Source organism: Acomys russatus, chromosome 5, assembly GCF_903995435.1.
Source record: "Acomys russatus chromosome 5, mAcoRus1.1, whole genome shotgun sequence".
In the NCBI taxonomy this organism is placed as follows: Eukaryota; Metazoa; Chordata; class Mammalia; order Rodentia; family Muridae; genus Acomys; species Acomys russatus.
This window is the reverse complement of record NC_067141.1, coordinates 6,512,608-6,533,806: the sequence shown is the minus strand read 5'-3', so window position 1 is coordinate 6,533,806 and position 21,199 is coordinate 6,512,608. Positions and strand designations below refer to the sequence as shown.

Sequence of the window (21,199 nt, the reverse complement as noted above, 5' to 3'; positions counted from 1 at the left end):
GTGGTAGTTTCTAGAACAGTGCAGGGTTGGATACAAGGGAGGGCGCAGGGCAGGCAAAGGTGTAGGCAAGGCTTGAGGTCAGGTATCAGGATTAGGGATGCTTTATAGCTCAGGTAACAGAGACTCTCCTGCCAGGGGACTTAGCAATAGAAAGTTTGTCCATGTAGAGTAAGGTGGCCCTTGGAGCTGGGATGAAGGGGGTCCAGTAAAGACTTCTCATGTGGCTCTGTAGCATCAGCCTCACCCCGACACTGGTCCCTTGGGGTGCCGCAGCTCAGGAGATCCTAGAGCTGAGCGTGGGTTTGCAGCAACCTGCTGTTCTCAGTGGGTAGTGCCAGCCGGTGGGGTGGTCAGTCTCTCACCTGCTCCTACCTCACTCTCCAGGGGTGCTGTGGCTGTCGGTGGTCTCCGAGGTGCTCTACATCCTCCTGCTGGTTGTCGGCTTCAGCCTCATGTGTCTTGAGCTTCTGCACTCCAGCAGCGTCATAGACGGGCTCAAGCTCAACGCCTTTGCTGCGGTCTTCACGGTGCTCTCAGGTAAGGAAGCTGGGGAGGCGTACCAGCGGATGCTGTGCACCTGTGCCTGGGTACATCCTCTGTGAGGATGGAAGTATGCAGGCTATCGATTCTCCTGTGAGGCCAGACCTACCACTTATAAATGTCCGCCGTGTGCTGGACACCACCACAAGGGTGGTTCATAGTGGCAAGCACAGAGAGCTAGGCTCAGCTATGTGGTGCTTAGCTTGAGTGTGAAGTGCAGCTGGGCTGTGCGTTGGATTTGGGCACAAGATAGGGAGGTGATAGGAAGGGGTGTGTGTGGCAGGGTTCTCACAGGGCTACAGAAGGGGACTTTCGTGGCAAGTTTGCTGCTTAGGGGTAGACCACATGCATAAAGACCCAAGTTCCATCCCTAGCAATGGAAAATAAAGGGAGATGGAAGGGCGGGAGGGAGGGAGGGACAGAGAGAGGAAAAAGGAAAGGGGAGTCCTAAGGAGGTGCTGGTGGAGAAGCCTACCTTCCATAGAACTCAGGGAGATCAAGAAAGAGCACGCAAGCAAAGGCCACTGATCCCAGTGACCTGGCGACTAGCATGGCATCTCCAGACTCAAGTCCAGGAGGGCTGAGAAGAGGAGTGGCTTGGAAGAACATGGAAGTGTTGCTACTGTCTCTGAAGCTAGTTCATCATGCTGGCCGGCCGGCCTCTGTGAGCCACATGTCCCTAAAAAGCCACATGCGAATTGAATTTCTGTAAACCCTACAATCCCGTTCTTCACACACTGGCAGATCTGCCGTTGAATAAAACAAGGGGACGTAATCACCTCTAATTGAAGGTATGTATAGAAACCAGAGGGATTTCTCAAAGAACAGAGCTGAACTAAACATGTTACAGCCTGCTCCCCAGATCAAATGCACTGAGAGGACCTGGGGAACTCAACACAAAGGAGAGATGGCTGGAGACAGGAGCAGAAGCGCAGCATCTGGCTCCATCCAGTTCCCTGCTGCTCTGGACTGAGACCCCTCCCACCCTTTGCTTCGGTCTTTGGTCTTTTATTCGTTTACTTAGTCAACATCCTGAAGGTTTGCTGGGCTCCAGCCACTGGCCTGAGTTTCCGGGGAAACTCAGAAGAAAAAGGATTTGCTCTTGTGAAGTTTGCTGTGTTGTAAAAGGGTGTGAGAGTTACCATGCTATAGCCAGGGCACTTCTCCGTTCCAGGGAGGAGGAGCACTCACATCCACCCAGGCAGGGAGTGTGGGGCTGAGCTGAGGTGTGGAGAAGCCAGCCACAATGTGGCAGGACCTTGGGATCCCGCCAGGCTATGTCTCTTTGGCAGACAACTCAGGGAGGGGCCCACACAGGCACAGGGTTTGGGAGGGATGTAATTCTGGGGCCTCAGGGATTCAGACAGCAGGAAGGGAGAGGAAGAGAAAGAAAGGTCGGCAGGAGGCTGAAGAGCTGGATGAGGTCCTTGCTGATTGTCGAAGGCCCCCCAAGCTCATTCTGCAGGCAACAGGGAGACAACGAGCAGTCCAAAGCCAGGGGACAAGGGAGGAACAGGATCAGCTTTGTCCTTGGAGGTAAGTTCCGGTCCCGGGTGGAGCCTGGATACAACCAAGCAGAGCTGTGTGAGCAAATATGCCCCTCATCCCAACTGTTGTGGAAGTTGAGACAGGGGGATCTCAAGGACCAAGACTAACCTGAGCTGCAGACTGAGTTCAAGACTAGTTGGGTAACTTAGTGAGACTGTTTTAAAATAAAGGATTAATAGGGGAGCTGGGACTGTAGCTCACTGGTGGTGCTTACTTAGCAAATATGAAGTCTTTACCGTTTCCAGCACCAGGGCAGAGGCACAGAGCAACAGAGAAGCTGGGAATAGAGATGGGGAAGCTGACGTGGTGATCAAGGCGAGAAACAGTGGGTAGAGTTTAAAACAGGGACCCCTCCACGCAGAAGGTGAGGCCCCCAGGACTTTGAGATGGTGAAGGGACAGCCAGTTAGGAAATGGCAGAGAGGCGAAGTGAGGCTCGGAGTTCACAGAATTCAGAGTCCGTGAACCGGGTTGGAAAACAATTTATACCCTTATTTCTGCAGCTTGTAAATGTCACTTGTCATTTCCTCACACTGTGGTGATAGGGCAGGCGCAGCGACGCAGTGACCCACCAGCACCCATCCTTCCCGCATCCCACGGCAGCTGTTGCAGGTGTTCTGATGGTGCAGCCTCTGGAGCAGGGCATTTATCAAGCATCCACCAAATCTTGTTTAACGTGCTTACGAAGCGGCCTGCATGTCCCCACATGAAGAGATTGAGCGCTTTGCTAAACGTGTTTCCCCGCAATCGGTTCCCTCTGTAATTGTGCGCATTTATTTTATGCAGCTGATAGTATTGTTCTGAGAAGGGGTCCTTAGATCCAAACGGTCAGGGAGCCCCACCTGATCCAGCTGTGCAGGGTCTTGTCTAGCTGGCCCTTGCTTTCAGACAGGCTGAGCAATGGGGTCACTAAGAAGACAAAGGGGGGAACCAAGAGGGAGGGGTCAGGGTGCTGGAGGGGGCTGGGTGTTCCGTGCTTGCAACACACTGACTTCTTATTCTTGCCAGCAGCCTCTCTCTCTCTCTCTCTCTCTCTCTCTCTCTCTCTCTCTCTCTCTCTCTCTCTCTCTCTCTCTCTCTCTCTCCCCCTCCCTCCCCCCTCAGGCCCTCATCCAGGCAGCCCTCCCACAGCCCCAAAGCCTCCAGCCTTCCTCTCTACCTTCTTCAGTCCAAATGAGTACATGTCAGTTGTCAGCCAAAGCAGCTGTAATGGTTAATATTGTCAACTGGACAGGATTTGACTCGCCTAGGAGGCAAGCCTCTGAGCATGTCTGCCAGGGAGGTTTAGATTGGGCTAATGGAGCAGACCCATCTTCACTGTGGGCAACACCATGCCACAGGCTGGATTTGCAGGCTGCATAGAAAGGAGGAAAACCTGCTGAGCATCACATGCCTCCCCTGCCTCCTGATGCATCACATGCGATCCCCTGCCTCCTGATTCAGCACACGCCCCCCTGCCTCCTGATGCATCACATGCGATCCCCTGCCTCCTGATGCAGCACACGCCTCCCCTGCCTCCTGATGCATCACATGCGATCCCCTGCCTCCTGATGCAGCATATGCCTCCCCTGCCTCCTGATGCATCACATGTGATCCTCTGCCTCCTGATGGAGCACATGCAATCCCCTGATTCCAGATGTAACACACCTCCCCTGCCTCCTGATGCAGCACATGCAATCCCCTGATTCCTGATGTAACACACCTCCCCTGCCTCCTGATGCAGCACACGCCTCCCCTGCCTCCAGATGCATCACATGCGATCCCCTGCCTCCTGATGCAGCACACCCCTCCCCTGCCTCCTGATGCATCACGTGTGATCCCCTGCCTCCTGATGCAGCACATGCAATCCCCTGATTCCAGATGTAACACACCTCCCCTGCCTCCTGATGCAGATGCTGCCATGCACTCGGCAGCCATGATGGATTGTACCTTTGAACTGTGAGCTAAAAACAAGCCCCTTCTTAGGATGCTTTGCTCAGGAATTACAGCAAGGAGGAAAAGCTGGCACAGCAGGCACTGCCATTCCCCTCAGCTTCTTGTTGGGTTGCTGAGGCACTTTGTCTTCTTCTACCAGCTCATCACAGGCTCTGCCCATCAGGAAAAAAAAAACTTTCTTCCTCTCAGCAGGGTGGCCACTGCTAGAGCAGCTAGAGCAAACTGACTGTCTCCATAACTCCAGACATCTGAACAACCAGGGATCAGAAAGGTTAATTGACTGGCTCTGGGTGGCACAGCTGGCTGAATGTGGCATTGGAATTAAGTCACTTCAAACTGGCTTCAAAGGGTCTGTACTGCTTTCACAGAGCCACACTGTGGGTGTGACCAGGTAGGAGGACAAAGACTTTTCTTTCTTTCTTTTTTTTTTTTTTCAATTAATCTGCAGAAAACAGAAACTCAGAAGTTAGTAGCAGCCTGGTGAAGTGGCGAAGACCAAACTAGCAGGTGGCAGAGAGCAAGGGTTTAATATTCATTTGTAGGAGGCACCCAGGAGATGGGGAGAGCAGAGCAAAGCAGACACAAACTTCAAGGCTATTTACAAAGAACCTGCAGATGGACAGAAAGACACGGGGAGCTGATGGGGGTGACCCCTTGAGGATAGCATGCTCTGGGCCTTGGAGGGGTGGAGCAATGTCGGTGGGCTCCCCTGGGTGGGGGAGCTGCTGCAGCCCACGAAGAGAGGCAGTTCAAGCAGCACAGAGGCCAGTGCTGACTCCTGGGGTGTGTTGGGCCTTGCTGAGCCAGATGAGCCCAAGGTCACAATGTTTCTCTGGTAGATGAGAAAGCAGAGCCAGGCAGCCCGTATGCAAACCAGTTATTAGGGTTAATTAGCAATTATGAAAATCAGCCCACTGATTGTAGTTGGTTGTGATGGCAGTATTACAGGGAAGACAGACTCCTGTGGCCCACTTTGACTCAGACCTCTCTGGGTCTTCAAATTAACCACTCCTGACCTTGAGCTCTGTCCTTGGCCTGCTTAGTCTGGTTTTAATGAGAATCTGGCTGGGTTGATTGAATGAAATCTCATACCCTTAGCCAGGCATGGTAACACGCTCCTGTGAACCCAACATTCAAGAGGCTGAGGCAGGAGAATTATGAGCTGGTGGACAGTTTGCTGCCTCAAAATGTGAAAGGATCCAACTGCATGGCACCAGGCTGGAGAAAGATAAAGTTACAAAGTCCAAAGTACAGTTTCTGTAATACAAACCAAAGGATGTCGTGTGTTCAGGGTTGAGCTGACCTCTGATGCTACCTTCAGCCAAAGTACCTGTGCTTCTCTAATAGTGGCCCAGGCAGTGGGGGCTGCGGTGGGCAAGCCTGCCATCGGTTTACTCCTCTGCTCCTCATAGTATGGTGATGAGGACTGAGGAATGCATGCACTGTACAGTCGGGAAGCTGGCTTGTCTGCAGCCCTAGCTGGCCAGCTAGTGAGCCTGGCGCCTGTCATGCTGAGCCACCCAGAGCGAGACTTAGCACTGGGGTTCAGGCCACCATTGTCACCACTGTGCCCAGTTATCCTTGAATATACTGAGCAGTGATGATGGCTGCACACATTGGCCTTCTCTGGGCATGGCCTGGCCCAGGGACTCACTTAGGATCCTCAGTGAAGAGTGTCAGGCCCAGATGGCTGTTTGGTGTCTCCGACAGCAGTGATTGTCCAAGTGGTGCTCCTGGCAGCTAGACAGGTGATGTTGGCCCAGTGCTTCCATGAGTTCACAGAGATGTTGGTCGAGGGGTCTGAGGTGTGCTTGCAGGTGTAAGGATCCACAAAGTGCTCTGAGTTCAACTGCTTAAAACAGGAGAGAAGATTAACATGATGAATAATTAAATGGGTGTAGTTGGAGGGAGGAGTAACGTTCTAATGTTCTATTCTATAGAAAGGTAGCTATGGTTGACAATAATCAACTGTGTTTCGGGCACATAGCAAGACCTAACCAGAAGGAAAATATGAGGAGAAAGGGGATGAGGAAGAGGAAGGGGGAAGGGGAGATTCCCAAGGAGTCCCACACACACAGCAGCTAAAGGTCTGAGGCGATGCATACTAGTTATTTTTCTTGTGACTGTGACAAAACACCCAATGAAAGCCATGTGGAAGGAAGGAAGGAAGAAAGGAAGGAGGGAAGGAAGGAAGGAAGGAAGGAAGGAAGGAAGGGGTTACTTTTGGCTCACAGTTCAAAGGTGCAGTCCATCATGGTGGAAAAGACGTGCAGGCAAGAGCACAAGGTCCCTGTGTCCACAGTCAGAAAGCAGAAGATGAAGTTTCATTCCTTTCCCCCTTTCCTCCCAGCCCAGGGGATGGTGCTGCCCTTAGGTGGGGGTGGGCAGCATCATCCCCTGGGCTGGGAGGTATCACTCTGCTCGTCCAAACCTTTCTGGGAACACGCTCGTAGACATCCCCGGAAGTTTGTTTCCATGGTGATTCTAAAGCTTATCAAGTTGACAAAGAGGATTCACCACCGCAGATGGAGATGTCAACTGTCCTAATCGTTTCACACCATGTGCTTGCAGTGACGTCGCACCGCCCCCAAATATGTACAGCTACTGTGTATCACTTAAAATAAAGACACGAGACCAAGGTCGCAGCTCGTCAGCTGAAGGCTCACTTAGCTCATGAGTAGCCTGACTCCATTCTCAGGGTCACGAAAGTGTTTGGGTTATTTTAATTAAAAATGTAAAATTCTACATTTTCAAAAAAAGTAACCAAGTTGCAAGAATGATTCCAGATCCTGTTATATTTATTTTTATACAATTAAAAGTCAACCAAAGAGCCAGACATGGTGTTAAGCATCTGTAATTCCAGAATTTAGGAGATGGGGCAAAAGGATTGACAGTCTTAAGCTAACCTGGGCTACATAGAAAGGCCTTGTCTTAAGATAACCTGAGCTACATAGAAAGGCCTTGTCTTAAAATAAAACAAGCTAATATAGACATTTCAATCCTGCATCCATGAAGGGACAGTGCTCAGGGCCCGTGGAAACAATGGTGAGACCCCAAAGTGGGCCACAGGGTTTCTGATGCTTTGGGGACTGAGGGGGGCCTAATGCCACACTGGTAGCCGTTCCCTCACCTTGAGGTATCAGCTGAGGGGTGCTGGAACTTCCCCTGTCCCCCAGGGAACAGAGCCTTGGCCCCAGAAAGACTGTGAGAGTAGGCAGGATGGTTTCTGTGCTCCTCCCGCTCCTGGGGAAAATGCAGCTGATCTAGGAAAACAAGCCATTTGGAAAATTCCTTCACGTTCCAACTCACTGTGGGCTTTCAGTAAGATCCACGTGCCATGAAGAGACACCTGTCCGTTTCCCTGGAAATAACCAGCTGTGTGACTTCAGCAACAGCCGATTTTGTTACGTAACGAGGAAGGGAAGTTTAGGGATAAAGTAAAAATTAACAAGGACTTTGAAAGCCAGGGTTTGGGCAATGGTTTAAAGGTGAGCTGAGGGTCCAAGCGCAGGGCCGGGGAGAAGCGGAGAGGTGTGGACACCGCCACTGTGTTGTGTCTTATCAGGAGACCTGGAACTCTGGAGCTTGAGGGTGTCCTCGCATTGTAGATACCCACTAGCCTGAGGAACCAGGTGGGAAGAAAAGAGTGGCTACCCACCCCCGACCCTGGACCGCTCTCAGGTCTCACTCCAACTCATCTGCAGAGATTTCCTCTCCCACCTGGTCAGTGGGGCTGTTTTTGAGCCTGCTCTGCCTGTGACTGGCAAGTATGTCTCCCCTTGGCTGCTGGGATGGAGTCCTCACTCATCATCCTCTCTCCGTGAGGGCCTCACATGCCACACCTTCCTCTGTTCTGTGCTTTTGGAGCTTACTCTGCGTTGGTGATTTGTGGGTTTCCTGGTGGCTTTACTTCTTGCTGTAGCCTGCCTCAGACAACATGAGCCCCCTGAACAACTCCGCTCTCCACCTCACCGTCAAAATTCATGCTTGAAAGAACGCCCTTACCTGTGACCCTCGCTGCTTGACCTTTGCCTTGCCATATAGCTCACTAGGTCTCTTGCCCACACTCCAGAGGGCAAGCACTTGAGGAGAGTTTTGTGGCTCACAAGGGCAGAGGGTGTCACAAAGGTGGCTCGTGGCACATCCCAGCATTCAGGAGGCTGGGGCAGAAGGATCATGGGGTTGTGGCCAGACGAGACCCTGCTTCAAAATGACAGCAGTGGGTTGGGGGGGACGGGGCAGAGAGAGGAGAAGGAGGAAGAAGAGCAAAGTTGTGTTAGTTACTTTCCTTGTCCCTGTGGCAACCCCTGACAGAGGAGCTTACGCAGTGAAAGCTCGTTTTGCATCACAGCCTCAGAGGGACTCAGTGGAGAAGGCAGGGCGGAGCAGCTATCCATGGTTAACAGATGTGGCAATAGCTGTTCACATCTGCCCAAAAAGCAGAGAGGCCAGGTCAGAACCTGAGTCACATATAGCCCTCCAATGGCCCCTAGTGACCTAAGTCTGCCAGCCGGTCCCCACCCCCTAAAGTTTCCACAGCCTTCAAAAGCATGCCACAAGCTGGGAGCCAAGCACTTACAACACGGACCTCTGAGGGACATTGACGATTTAAATGCAATGCAGCGGGTTTGAGTCACACAAATGAATACTTGTGTACTATTAAAATCCTTTTGGTTGCAAGTGACAAGAACCTAATCTGTTAGCTGAAGGAAGAGAGGATGGTGATAGAAGCCAGTTTGTTCAGTAGCTGAAAGTGTGGGCTGCTGAGCACCAGGCATAGCCACCTCAGGGTCCTGAGAGCAGTCATTCTCAGACTCTGTTGGTATGGAGCAAAGACTCACCAAGTCCCAGAGGTGGAAAAGCCTGCTGCTGGGGTTTCTCATCCATGCTGTGGGCTTAGCACATGGACCAAGCAGGGTTGTGGGCAGTAATTGCAACAAATCCAGATGGGTTGTTGAGTCAGGATTAACAGAGGGCCTGAGATCGAGCCAAGGGACTCAGGGTCCTAGGAATAAGCAGTTCTTTCACTAAAACAATTTTCATCCTTGTGACAAAATACTAGGGGAAAATAATTTACAAGAGAAAGACATGTTTTAACTCTTATTTCCAGAAGGCTCTGGCTATGGTCTGGCTGGTTCCATGGTTTCCATCCTGTGTAAGGCAGAGTATCATGGAGGAAGGGCACACTGCTGCAGGGCTGATCGCATCATGGTGGCCAGGAAGGAAAGGGGACAGACAGAGAGACAGACAGATGACAGAGACACAGAGACAGGGAGAACGGGTGAGAGAAAAAGTTAAAAGAGACAGAAAGTGAGACAGAGAGAGTGAGAGAGAGAGAGAGAGAGAGAGAGAGAGAGAGAGAGAGAGAGAGAGAGAGAGAGAGAGAGAGAGAGAGAAGAGACCAGGACAAGAAACAGCCTCTGGGAACACACCCACACTGACCTACTTCCTCCAGCCAGGCCCTATTCTGAAGTTTCCAGCAACTCCCCAGGTGATTATAAGCCTGTGGGGACAGTTGATGTTCAAACTATAGCATCCCACATTTGGTCCCAAGGATTCGTGACCATCTCATAATGCAAGATGCATTTAGTCTCCATCCAAGAGTCCCCAAAGTGGTAACAGTTCCAGCATTGTTCAAAAGTTGAAGTTTCAAGTCTCCTCTGAGATTCAAGCAAAGTTCTTAGCACAGGCTGAGACATTGCTATCTCAGAACTGGAGGGCTGGGGAGGTGATAGCAAGATGGCCCTATGCGAGGCTGAAATCCAGCAGACCCAATGCTGACCCCTGCAGCCCCCTGTATGGGACCCGGGGGCATGTGGTGGGGTCCTGGGCAGCATCAGCACCCTGACAGCCTTGTCAGCTGTGGTCCATTAGCTTCTCTCCTGAGCTGCTTCAACTTGTGGCCTCCTTAGCGGAACGTGCATGCTTCTGACATCTCCAGCTTCCTGTGGTCTCCATCAGCAGGCCTCCACTCCCACCTTCACCTTCACCCCCACCCTCACCCCCCCCACCACACCACCTTTGCTCTCACCCCTACCCCACCTTCGCTCTCACCCCTACCCCACTTTTGCTCTCACCCCCACCCCACCTTCACCCTTACCCCCACCCCACCTTCACCCTCACCCCCACCTCACCTTCGCTCTCACCTCACCCCACCTTCACCCTCACCCCACCTTCACCCTCACCCCCACCCCACCTTTGCCCTCACCCCCACCCCACCTTCGCTCTCACCTCACCCCACCTTCACCCTCACCCCACCTTCACCCTCACCCTCACCCCACCTTCACTCTCACCCCCACCCCACCCTCACCCCCACCCCACCTTCACCCTCACCCCCACCCCACCTTTGCTCTCACCCCACCCCACCTTCACCCTCACCCCATCTTCACTCTCACCCCACCTTCACTCTCACCCCCACCCCACCCTCACCCCCACCCACCTTCACCCCCACCCCACCTTTGCTCTCACCCCCCCCCCACCTTCACCCTCACCCCATCTTCACTCTCACCCCCACCCCACCTTTGCTCTCACCCCACCCCACCCTCACCCGACCCCACCTTCACTCTCACCCCCACCCCACCTTCACCCTCACCCTTACCCCACCTTCACCCTCACCCCACCTTCGCCCTCACACCCACCCCACCTTTGCCCTCACACCCACCCCACCTTCACTCTCACCCCCACCCCACCTTCACCTTCACCCCCACCCCACCTTCACCCTCACCCCCACCTTCCCCCTCACCCCCACCCCACCCTCACCCCCACCCCACCTTCACTCTCACCCCTACCCCATCCTCACCCCCACCCCACCCTCACTTCCACCCCACCTTCGCCCTCACACCCACCCCACCTTTGCCCTCACACCCACCCCACCTTCACCCTCACCCCCACCCCACCTTCACCCTCACCCCCACCCCACCTTCACCCTCACCTTCACCCTCACCCCACCCCACCTTCACCCTCACCCCGACTCCATCTTCACCTCCATCTCACCTACCCCTGCAGTTTCATGTACTGTTCTCTCGGAGGCTGCCTTCAGCTGTGTAATGCCTGTCCTGGGCCTTCTATGAAATCAGGTGGGAGCCTGCATGCCCCGAAACTCTTATGCTTCATACACCTGCAAAACTAGCATTGTGTGGATGAAGCCAGGGTCTGCCAGTGCTTGAACAGTAGTCAGGCCATCTTGGGTAGTGTCAGCTGAGTGCCTGGTCCTAATATGTGGGAACAGGGTCCTCCTTTGCAGTGTGTTCTCCTTAGGGACAGTCTTTTACGTGTGTTTTCACTTTTACCCAACTATATACAGTCTGGATTTTTGTTAGGCCATTTACACACACACACACACACACACACACACACACACACGCCCCTGTAACATGCTTGTATCATAATTACTTCTCAGTGCTTTCACTGTTCACTGTTCACTATTAACAGTGCCATTCTCTTTAACACCCATGTCCTCCATGTTAACGGCACTAAGAGCGATCCTTTTCAGACCGAGAGCCAGCCTTATACATCTTTCTGCTCTGCCTTTTGCTCCTAATGACCACTATGAACTGGTTCAAAGCCACATTCTAAATGTCTGGCTGCCCTAAAATTACCCCCATCCGTTTACTTAGACCATCGCCTTTAGACTCAGCTTTTCACAGAGTCTCAGGACATGGAAAAAATGCTGATAAGTTCTTTGCCACGCTGCAGCATGAATGGCATCTAGTCCAATCCCCCAAAACATCCTTGCTCCCAAGTGAGAATCCAACAACATTGCTTGTCTGCATCCCTGCCTCTGTCCTGGTCCTCTGAGCTCCCAGCAGAGTTCCGCACTAAACTCAGCTCATGGCTGGACCCTGGGGTTTCTCTAGCCTGAATCTCCAGCCTTCTGAACTCTGTCATCCAGTTGCAAACTCTCCTCAAGCACATATCAGGATGTCACAGTAGTGACCTCACTTCTCCAGCACCAAGTTCCTGAGTTCCTAATCAGACTTTACTGTGACAAAAATGCCCCCAGAAAGGCCAGTGTTAGAGGGTACTGTGTGGTCAGCTGGCGCTGCAGCTTCCAGAGCTGCTCACCTCATAGAGACCAGGAAGCAGAGAGGAGAGAAAGAAAGACAGAGAGACAGAGAGACAAAGACATATACACAGAGGCAAAGAGAAACAGATACACACAGACAGACAGACAGACACACAGACACATGAGAGAGAGAGAGAGAGAGAGAGAGAGAGAGAGAGAGAGAGAGAGAGAGAGAGAGAGAGAATGAATAAGGGCAAAGTATAGCCCTTGAGGACATGTAGCTTCGCCTGCTGAAGTTTCTAGAACCTTCCAAAATAGCTCCACCATCTGAAGATCAAGTGCTCAACACATGAGCCTGTGAGGTCCATTTCACAGACTAGCCTTAGCAGAGACCCCAAGCTGAAGTCTCTTGGGAGGCTATTCTAGGGAGCTTAGGGGAAGGAGGCAGTCCCAGGGAGTGTGGTGGAAGTGTGGAGAAGCCAGTCAGGAGAAGCAAAGCAAGGAAAGGGAGCACTGATGAGCAGGTGACCATCCCTGGTCACTGGGTTCATAGGAGGCTTCAGAGCTCAGCCAGAACCACTCACTCAAAGGTTTCTCCAAGGGTCTTTAGTCACAGCTCCCACCCAGCAGCCGCTCAGGCCCCCTCCTGCACTGTGAGAGTCCCATCACCTCCCACCAGGAGACCAGGTGCCTGAGGCAGGAAGCCTCCAGGTAACCTGGAGCTGGCAACAGGGCATGTGGCCTGGGTTGGAGGCTGCCGAGGGCTGGCACAGAAAGTCACATGCAAACCAGGCAGGTTAGTGTGACACTAACCAGTGCAGCTGTGGTACAAACCACATAGATGTGTTAGTCCTTTCCGAGTTGTCTTCATGGAAGATCCTGGAGTGAGAAGTTTATCACATTGCCATGTCGAGAGTTCTGAGGTGTCATTGCTGGCCTCACTCCTGCCAGGCTTGCCCACAGCCCCACCCCCTCCCTCAAACTGTTCGGCGACCAGGTCCAGCTAGTCATGTCAATTCATCCACATAAGCTCATGCATAGTGCAAGGGAGAGGCTCCTGCATAACAGACATTTTGCATACAGGACAGTCTCGGGATTTAGAGCAAGCCCCACCTCCAGGAACCAGGAACAAAACCTAACTAACCCTGAGTCTTTTTTTTTTCCCTAGTGATCAGCCAAGCAAAGCTGGCACCTGGTCTCACCTGTGCCATGGTTGGGAAAACTGGACTCACCAAGAACATTAGAGCAAAGGTTCTCAAACTGTGGGTCGTGACCCCTTTGGGGATCAAATGACCCTTTCAGGGGAGTCATTTAAGGGCATTGGAAAAGACAGATATTTACGTTACGGTTCATAACAGTAGCAAAATTACAGTTATGAAGTAGCAACAAAAAGAATTTGGTGGTTGGGGGGGGCTCACCATGCCATGCATTAAAGGGTTACCCCATTAGGAAGGTTGAGAACCACTGCATGAGAGGGCGGGAGAACCAGACAGCTCCCCTATTTGACACAAGGTCCTAAGGCAGGAAGGCATCTTTAGGCCTGGCTGTCCATGGCCTCCTGGCGTGTGGGATAGTGTAGGCTTTGCCTCTGCAGTGACCCTCTTCTGGCCCATCTATGCCCTGAGATTGTGGTTCTAGCCAAGTCCTCCACACATGGCTCTCCAAACATAGCCTTGGCTGCTCTTATCTGAACCAAAGTATACAGCGGCACACACTGTATCCGTTCCTGCCTGGGCTCTTAATTCTGACTCTAAGCACCCATACCCCGGGGCTGGTGGAAGATAGACTTCAGAAATGTACAGGCCTTTTCCCATACTGCCTTTGGTGCTCCACTATGGTTTTGTGATGTCAGACAAAGTGGGACAGGCTTTGGTCTTGGTCATAATCCTCTTCCTCGTAGAAGCTATGAGGAAGTCATGTCTATAGACAAATAAGTTCTAGAAAACACTTCTGAGAATTATAAGGTGCAAGTTGAGATATTAGAGTCAGCCTGGTGTGGTGGCTCACATCTATAATAACAGCACTCAGGAAGCTAAGGCAGGGGCACTGTGAGTTCAAGGCCAACCCAGGGTTTGCAGTGAGCTCTAGGCCAGCTTAAACTACATAGAAGACCCTGTCTAATGTACAGAGAGCCGGCCATGATGGTGCATGCCTTTAATCCCAGGACTCGGGAGGCAGAGGCAGGCAGATCTCTGTGAGTTTGAGGGCAGTCCAGGACACTAAGGCTACACAGAGAAACGCTGTCTCAAAAAACCAAAACCAAAAAAAAAAAAAAAAACCAAACAAACAAACAAACAAACAAACAAAAGAAAGAAAAAACCAAAAAAAAAAAAAAAAAAAAAGAAAGAAAAGAAAAAAATATATACGGAGTCACTGGTCACTCACTAGTTTTGGTCCTACTGTGTTCTAGCCAAGTGCTGTGACGTTGCTATTGTACAGCTGAGAAAAATGAGGCATAGACCCCATCAGTAACCCTAGCTTTATGGCACACAGGCCTGAGTGCTGGGCTGAGCCTCCACTCCCATCCACATGGGCCTTTCTGGCCAAGGGCACACGCTGGGAGCAGACATGGGAAGGGAGGATGAGGTTGTCCCACTGGGATGGAGGCCCCCATCCAGTTCACAAGTGCTGCATATGAGTGACACACTAGCAGAGCTACCCAGGTGTACTTCAGCGGGCAGGGCATCGGCCAGGGTAAACTTGGGCATGTATGTCTCACAGCACACCGTTGCCATGGCAAAGTGTGCATAGGTTTCAGGAAAAGCCCAAATCTGTTATTATTATTTTTTTTTTTTGCAAGAGTCTCCTTACTTTTAATTATAAAGGATGTTTTAAAAAAACAACTTTATTAAGCTGTAATTTACATACCATAATCTTTCCCCATGCAAAGTATGGAGTTTTAAAGTAATTTTTAGTAGGCATCACGATAATCTAATTTAAAAACGTTTCCATTAACCTCCAATAAATCTCATAGGCAATAGCAGTTACTGCCAATTTCAACCCCTGGTTGACCATTGTTCACTTTTTGGCTCCATAATCTAGCCTTGTCTTGACACTGCATAGAAACAGGCCATGCAGCATATCGCCTTTTATGTCTGCCTTCTTTCATTTAGTGCAATCCGTTTGGGATTTATCCATCATGTTGCAGGGACTAGAATCATATCCCTTTTTATTGCTACGTAAGTGCTCACTGTATGGGCATACCACCTTTTCTTTATAGGCTCCTTGGCTGAAGGGAACCGGGCTGTTTCCACCTTTAGATGGATTGGGTGTATGGTCCTGGACCATGAGGCTGGAGGCAGAAATAACACTGGGAAATCCTACCCTTTTTTCGGTCTCTGCAGAGTAAGGATGGAGGAGCCAGGGAAAGGGGGAGAGAGGTGGGCTAAGCAGAAAGGAGACAGGAAGGGAGACAGGAAGGGAGACAGGAAGCAGAGGAAGACGGTGGACGACCAGGCCCACTGTGACAGAGGGACACACCTGTAGGGAGGGAGAGAGACACAAGGACAGAGAGGGACAGAAAGAGCAGTAGAAGAAAGGAAGTGGGAGGCAGAGCATCAGGGCACAGCCATGTAAGCCTATCTTTTCTGCTGCGGCCATGGGCATAGCTGAGTGGTTAGCAGAGTGAGTCCCCAGCCAAGGCCATCATCCCACAGCTCCTGATGAGGCAGGCTTGGCGTCTGCCTGACACCGTAAGAGCCTGTTTCAAAACAAAAAACCTTAAACATCATGAGGCTGGAGGACGCAAGTCGGTGGAGTGCTTGCCTTGTGTGTGCCAGGCCTTGGGTTCCATCCTTACTATACTGAAAAGAAGGTCAGCCCTACACCCTCCTCCTTCCCCACTGCAACCCTGACCAGCCTCCTTTGTCCCGCCCCCTCCCAGCCCCCATGGTAGTTCCTCACCCAAATACTTGTTCTTAGCTTTCTAGGGTGAGTGCAAGGAGATGGAAGGGCTGGCCTCACCTGAGTCAGGAGCTCCTGGAAGTGGGTAGCCAGCCCCTTTCACTCTCCACCCCCCAGGTAAACAGATTGATCTCCACACACACTGGCTCCCAGCAGCCGGGAAGGCCAAGCCACATTGGGCTGTGCTTGCTCCTTCATGTTGGAGCTTAAATGCCATGCGCAGCTTGGAAGGAAATGTGGCCATGTGAATCCGCTGGGGTATTTCAGGAGGACAGGCAAGGACAGTGGCCTAGGAGCCGGTGGCACCATGGTGTGCCTTCTACTATCAAATTCCCCACCTTCCTTTGGCCCTATGGCACCTCAGCTACAGGGTAGTTTACACAGCTCAGGAGCAAAGTGTTGCCCCAGTCCAGTCGATGGGAGCTAAAATGGAAAGTCCATAAACTGGTCTCCAGAGGCTGCGTTGGCAGCTAGGATGCTTTGGGGGATTTCAGGGTTTATAAACTGCCCCTTCTAGGGACAGCCTCGTGGTCTGGTGGAACCACAGGGCTCTCTGCCATTTAGTCTCAGAAAGGCACAAACCTTAGTGTGGGAGGCTCCACCCTCATGGCCTGATTGCTTCCCAAGATCAACCCAACTTCCAGCATCATGAAGGCTGAACTGGGGTGGGATGTGCATTCAGGCCAAAGCGGCCGCCAGGAGGATGGGAACCCAGTGTGGCCAGCATGTCTGACTTTTACAAGAGAAGCCAAATCTCCCGTATTTTAATGGAAACCCTCCAGCTTTTAAATGTTGGCCAAAAGCCTCATCCGTTCTCCTGGCTTTCACCAACACCTGCAGGTTGGATCTAGCCCTGCGGCTGCCAGCTTCAATCGCGGCTGCACGTGTTTCTATTTCTGTGTATGTAATGATTGATTTTACTTCGAGTTATGTCCTTTTCCTCATTAGCCTCAGGGAACAGCCGTGCCAAGGCTCCTGTGGCTGTCCCCATGCCTGGCATTTAGATGATGTGGCATGGTAGTGCAGTGAAGGAGGCAGACTCCCAGCCCCCGTCGGGGGGAGGGGGAGCCAGGCACTGCTGGCCTGGAGAGCATGGAGGTATGAGCAGCCTGGCTGCAGGACAGGCAGCTCCTGGCCATTTGGGATTTAAATTCCACAACAGCCTTTGCACACTTCTGCAAGTCAGGGACCACTTAGGCCACCAGGCCGTTCATACAGATGAGCCTGGCCCCAGGCACAAGGCCAGGTAGAAACTGGCCTTTCAGGAGGATTGGGAGACATAAGAATTTTAACAAGTTTAATAAAAACGGGAAGTAAAACCTGAGCTGGCGGAACGACTGGTTTCTATCAGTTTTAATAGACTTAAAGGACTGGTGGAGCAAAGGATGCTGGGAGTTTAGGAGCTTGGGAGAGGCTTGGGAGAGGCCTGGAGACCCAGGCGTAAGTTCTAAGTCTTATCCACTTTCTTCTGAAAGGCCAGGAATCTGTCAGCTATAGAGGAAGGACATAAGTAGGGAGCCGGTAGGGAAACTGAGGCCAAAACGTCATGGCAGGGGGAAAAGTCAAGCTTCTGGAATCCCTTAGAAAACATGTAAGCCATACTCCAGTATACCCAGGAGAATTCGCTCTGCCTGTATGTGACCAACCCAGGAGGGACCCAGTTAACCCCAGGTCTCCCACCTCCTATTTCCCCACCAATGCAATGCATTTCATCTTTTGGGTACCTGTTTTTAGAGAGGAGGAAAAGCAAGTTCAGAAAGATCAGCTAGCATGTCTAAGGTCACACAAGAGAGGGTGAGAGAGACAGGCCCAGGGCTGTACAGTGTCTGCCCTGAGCCTGCACACCTCCAACCCTGTGATTACCCTACCTCTCCTTTCCAGTGCCCTGAGGTCAGGACTTAGTCTGTCTCCTTTGTTCCCACACCCTTATACTCAGAAGGGGATGGCTTGGGCTTCATCAGGACCTGAGTCACTCTTGGGATATACACGAGACCCTTTCTACCAAGCGAAGTAGTCCAGTGGTCACTCTGTGGTTGGCTCTCAGTATGGTGTCTGCACAAAGTGCAGGATGTCCACAGTGCCCAGAGCCCTAGTGACATGGCTTCTCATTCATATGCTGGGTAGGGGCAGAGACCAGCAGTCACATAGAAGGACGGAGGGGGTCTCTGTGTGACAGAACAGAGACACAGAGACATACAGAAAGTCATCCAGAGACATGGAAGGTCTCAGGCCGAGAGACCGATATGGTACTAGGCCCTGACACCAATGCTATCGCAGTGTGCCTGCCTCAACCTCCCAGCCCTACCCCACCTTCCTCCTCACCCCTGTGAAGCAGCTGCTGCATCTCCAAGGCTTGAAAGGTTCCTGGGTTCCTGGTCAAACGGACAGAGCAACAGAGGGGTCGTCCCAGGCTATACTGATATAGGGACCCCTTAACAGGGTGACCAGGAGGTACAGAGTCAAGGGTGATTCCCAGTGCTTATGAACCCAGTTCAGAAAGACAGACTCCATGGTCCAGGTGACATGTCAGCCCACTGACAAAGGCTCAGGAACCTAATATCTCACAGCACAGGGCCACTAAAATCAAGGTTGGGAGGAAGCAAGGACTCTGGGATGGAAGCTCATGGTGGCTGGGAGCCACCATGCCATCTCAGCCCCCAGCATCAGGCAGTGGAGGCTTGAGTTAAGTTTGAGGAGGCCCAGAAGTGCATACAGCAGCTGTTGGAGCCCACGGTGGAGGCCGTGATTGGTTTCTTCGGTGCCTCTGATACCCTGTGAACCACTGAGAGCCATTCTATCTGAGTGTGTCATCTGAGAAGGTCACTGGCCTATGTAGCTGTCTGTATGTAGTTGGGTCCTTCCTTGTGGCTAGTGTATACTAGCCTGAGAGGGCCTTGCCCTAGAGAGCAGAGCTGGGTCCTAGCCTCATAGGCTGAGGTTGAGAGCTTTCCTTAGAGGCATCTATGGGGGGCTCGTGACCTTCGTCTTTGCTGCCAAAGCCTTCTGGGGTCTTTTTTTTCTGGCTTGGGATTACCTTGAGGTCCAAGCAGCTAAGACACATTTGACCTGAGGCAGGGTTTTCCAAAGGTCACCATGTAATTTCATCTCATGATCCATAGCTTGGTGGTGGCTGCAGGTGGCAGAGGAAAGAGAAGATTCAGCCAAGATGATAGCCTTGAGTTTTGAAGACTTGGCTTAGAATGGCAGGGAAAGGCTGTTGTGGGGGCTGGGCTGACAGGAGAGTCTCTGGCCTCTGGGTCTCTGACTGCACTAAGGTTGTAATGTTTCCAGTGGATCTCAGCTTTACCTTTTTGCTTTCTTTAAAGGTTGTGGCTCTCCCTTAGAAACATGTTCTCCAGTCTCAGGCCATGTTTATCACATCCCACCCTTACCCCACAGCCGGCCAATCCAAGCCTCCCAGTTCCACTACTACCACACTTGATCCAGGGGTAACACGTAGTGTGCAGCTGTGGGATACCTGAGATGCCCTGGTGGGACTAGCAGCTGTGAGCCTGGAACTGGTAGGGTTGCTATAAGGAGGAAACATTCCTAAGGCTGAGTACAGTAGACAAAGGCTCCCTACTTTGTCATCCCAACACCCGACTCATCCTGTGTTTATTGTGTACATGGTTCACATGCCTTCAGTGTCTCCGTATTGTAGCTTTCTCTCACCTCAGCTGCATGGTGTACAGCACCATTTGTGACCATGACGGTTCTAGCAAGGCCAAGATGGAGGCAAGTAGGAGGGTCTTCATGGTGCCACATAAGCTTTCAGTTTTACTGCACTATTGTGATGTACTTGGACTTTCTGACCAATCATATTAGGACCACAAGGCTCCTATGAGCTGTCTAGGACTTCCTTGGGCCAGCCTGTGCCTCTGAGATACTGGTGGCCTAATCAGCAAATGTTGAAGATGTAGGAAGAAATATGAATTATACTAAATGTAACTGGGTTAAATTCAGCAACTAACAGGAACAGCTCTTGGGTTATGGAAATCAAAACAAGCCAGACTCAATAGTATGAGAAGTATTCTTTAAGTGAGGTAGAAATGTAGACTAGATTATGAAGACACACCTGGAAAACAACAGTTTCCTTATGTGACTTAAATAGAATTTAAGACCAAAAAGATCATAAATTTCAAGAAAAGATAGATATAAAAAGAATAACAAACTAAGGAAGCATTTTTTTCATCATGGTTATGCAATTATATGGCAACACTGGCTTCAAAGTGCCAAATAGTTACTTATCATGATGTCCTATGACCACAAAAATAGTGATGACAATTAAATCAAATATCAAACAATAACCAATGAACCCCAGGAAGAAATAGATAACCCCACAGATGTAATCAGAGATCTTGGAAGAAATAGATAACCCCCCCAGATGTAATCAGAGATCTTTAACATGCTCAGAAACAGAAACAGAGAACTCAATGAAAACAATTCATACATTAGAGTTACTAAGTACATAGAGAATTATATTATCCCAGCCTCAGAGAAACCACTGGAGAATAACGCGTCATTTTCAGAAACTCATAGAACATGAACAAATGTGTTGAAATCTGAACCCAGATTACTCAGGTTTCCTGAGCTGTGTATCATTTTTCCTTGTGTGGGTGAGTACGTGTGTGTGTGTGTGTGTGTGTGTGTGTGTGTGTGTGTGTGTAAGTATGTTTTTATGTGTGTTTATGTGCATGTATGAACATGTGTATGCCTGTGTGTATTTGCATGTATGTGCATGGATGGGTGTGCATATATATGTATGAAGGTGGGATCTGGCAAACAGGAACTGATGGCAGCTGGGTTGGGGCTCAGGTTGTGGGGCTAGTCTCACCCAGGGTTGCCCAGGATGTCTGTGTAGTCTAAGTTGAACTGAGAGCTTAGTTCCTCCCAGCATACCTAAGATAGCTCTATACTAGTGAGGTGAGGCCGACAGCCATTGCCTGCCCTGGTCAGTTTCAACACGCGTACTTTATTCACAAAACATTTACCCATTTCACTAGTTGCCCTTTTTTTGTGTGTAATGATATTGCTACAGACTTAGCAACCTAAGACAGTACATATTCAGTGGCTCTTGAATTTGTGGGTCAGGATATGGTTTGGCCTAGGAGGGTCACAGTTAAGGAGTGGCCCAGCCATGTTCTCCCTGGCACTTGTCTGGTAAAGGGCTTGCTTCAGTCACGTGTGGTTGTTGGTAGATTCCCATTTACTGTGGTTGATTTCATGGATTCAGGTCTCTACTGGCTGTTGGCTGGAGGTTTGATGTGGC

The 21,199-nt window shown here is 51.0% G+C and overlaps 1 protein-coding gene across 1 annotated transcript in view; it reads left to right on the top strand.

The window, feature by feature from the left end:
* Positions 1-21,199, top strand: part of Gsg1l (GSG1 like) — a 193,994-nt gene that overhangs the window by 118,751 nt on the left and 54,044 nt on the right. The window contains exon 3 of the mRNA XM_051145202.1: positions 385-537. Within this exon, the coding sequence (XP_051001159.1) occupies positions 385-537 (153 nt within the window). The remainder of the gene's footprint in view (positions 1-384; positions 538-21,199) is intronic.